The sequence below is a fragment of the Lolium perenne genome, chromosome 6 (assembly GCF_019359855.2).
Source record: "Lolium perenne isolate Kyuss_39 chromosome 6, Kyuss_2.0, whole genome shotgun sequence".
NCBI classification, from domain to species: domain Eukaryota; kingdom Viridiplantae; phylum Streptophyta; class Magnoliopsida; order Poales; family Poaceae; genus Lolium; species Lolium perenne.
Window position 1 is genome coordinate 134,795,539 of NC_067249.2, and position 2,120 is coordinate 134,797,658.

Consider the following 2,120-nt stretch of genomic DNA (forward strand, 5'->3'; position numbering starts at 1 on the left):
TATCTGCTAGAGATGCTCTAATGGTTGGGCATAGACAAAGCTTTAATGTGTAAGATTTAATTATCGAGAATGTTATTGTGAAAACAACGCTAATGCCGATGAAATTCAGATTAAATTGGAATGATTTCTGGCTCAATATGTGTAGATTAAAAGTGAAGGAAGGACTAGTATGAGATAGAGATATGGATGGGGCAAAAATAGCCTTTACTCCTCATTGTTGCTATACTGATCAGCTATCAAAGAACATCACACCTCTATTGCCAATCTCTACAAAAGAATGTCTAAATGTGATTATGTCTCGTACCAACATGTGTATATGTACACAGAGCTGGTAATTCCAGCTCTACAGTCTACACTACAGCTGAGCTCTCGGGGTTACGGATGCGATGTTAATAACCTGCTCAGCGCCTGCTGATCCGCTGCCGCTGCCCCACGAACAGGACGGAGTCGACCCCGACGGCCCTTGCCTCCCTAAGCTCCACAGCTTCTTGAGCGACCTCATCCTAGCCGAGCCCGGCGTCTTGACCGCATCGTGCGGTGTCGCCACCGTCATCGACTCCGGAATGTCGATCACCAGCACTGCCGCCGATGCCAGGGCGGAGGGTCTAGGGCGGCCTCCGTCAGTAGTCACGGTCACCGCGGTGAGCGTGGCCTGGTCTGAAACCCCGAGCAGCACACTCGCCGGCAGGTTCGCGGCGTAGCTCGCCGGCTCCGACGGCACGGGCAGAAGGCCCGTCGATGTAAGCGCCTGTAGCGACGCGTCAGGCTTGGCGACGGTGACCCGGCAGAGCGGGCAGGTGGAGTGGGAAGCCAGCCACATGTCGACGCACTGGGCGTGGAACCCGTGGCCGCACCGGGGCAAGAACCTGGCCTCGTCCCCGTCCTCAAGCTCGGACAGGCATACCGCGCACTCCACCCCGACGTCATCCGTGGCGGCGCCCTTCGGCGACCCCGCTCTGTACACCGTGACAGGCAGCGACCGTAGAAGCTCAGGGTCGACGCCCTTGTCCCTTTGGCCCGCGGCTGCCACCACGCCGCCTCTCGGCGCGATGCGTACACCGGCGTTGAAGTAGTACTGGAGGAAGATGAGCACGAGGGCGACGATTATGAACAGCAGGAAGATGGCCGACATGGTGAGTATAGCGCCGAGCGCCATGGTCGGCGCGGAGGGCGTGGAGACCGCCGGCGCGACCGCCCAGGCCGACGACGAGTCCATGATAGCGGCGGCAGAGTCGGCCTGGTAGCCTTCTTGTACCATATATGCTGTTGCGCTGAATCGGTGGTGATCGAGTTCTGTGTGGTGAGTGTGTAGGATGAAGATGGCCCATGTATATATGTGCATAGGGATCGGGAGCCAAGGGAGGGGTGTTCGAGTGAGGAGGGCAGTGACGTTGACATGGATGAAGCGGGGGAGAAGAAGCTGGAGTAAGGAATGTGATGGGAAGTTGCGATCGGGCGCTGTTTGCTGGAGAGAAGTGCTGCACGGCGGCGGCTTGGTTATTATACTCGTGCTGCCAAAAGAGTGGGAGTGATGCTGCAGACGTGATTACCACACGTGACCCTCATGAGGCAACGAGGGGTCCTCGCCCAAGTTGTGAGACTGGAATTTCAGTCGAACCTCATTACCATGAGCTGAACCTCTCTACACTTGTTCTCTCATCTACAGGAAACCCAACACCTGAAGTCTCCTAAGCTCGCCCATCGCCGCGACCAGCAGCGGCCGGTCCCTCGGTCTGACCAGAACCCTCCATCAGGCGGCTGGATGATCATGCCCCGGGCGTGCTTTTACCTTCTCCTTGATGTTGCGTGATGTAATCCTTTTCATGCTGTGGACATGTCCGGACTTGTTTGAGCTCGGGTTTCAGCTATCGTGTTGTGCGAGTGGACATGTTAGAACTTGGGTATCAGTTATCGTGTTGGGCTAGTGTGCGTTGTATCGGATCTTGTGGTCGTTGGCTTTATATATAAAGCTGGGCCTGTTGGCCTCCTGTTTAAAAAAACCCAACACCCAACCGCAACCAGCTACTTTGTTTTTGTTACTATTCAAATTTTACTTTACGCTCAACTACTTCTATATACCCAATAATAAAAGCAAAAGGGTTTCTCTCTCGGTCGTTCGT

General features: G+C 55.0%; 1 protein-coding gene across 1 annotated transcript; it reads right to left on the reverse strand.

Annotated features, from left to right (window-relative positions):
• Window positions 1-420: 420 nt before the first annotated feature.
• On the reverse strand, window positions 421-1,365 carry LOC127334457 (RING-H2 finger protein ATL64). Its single transcript, XM_051360910.2, is given in 2 exon segments — window positions 421-616; window positions 618-1,365. Coding segments are annotated over 2 exon segments (771 nt in total). The 5' UTR covers window positions 1,343-1,365; the 3' UTR covers window positions 421-570.
• Window positions 1,366-2,120: the final 755 nt, after the last annotated feature.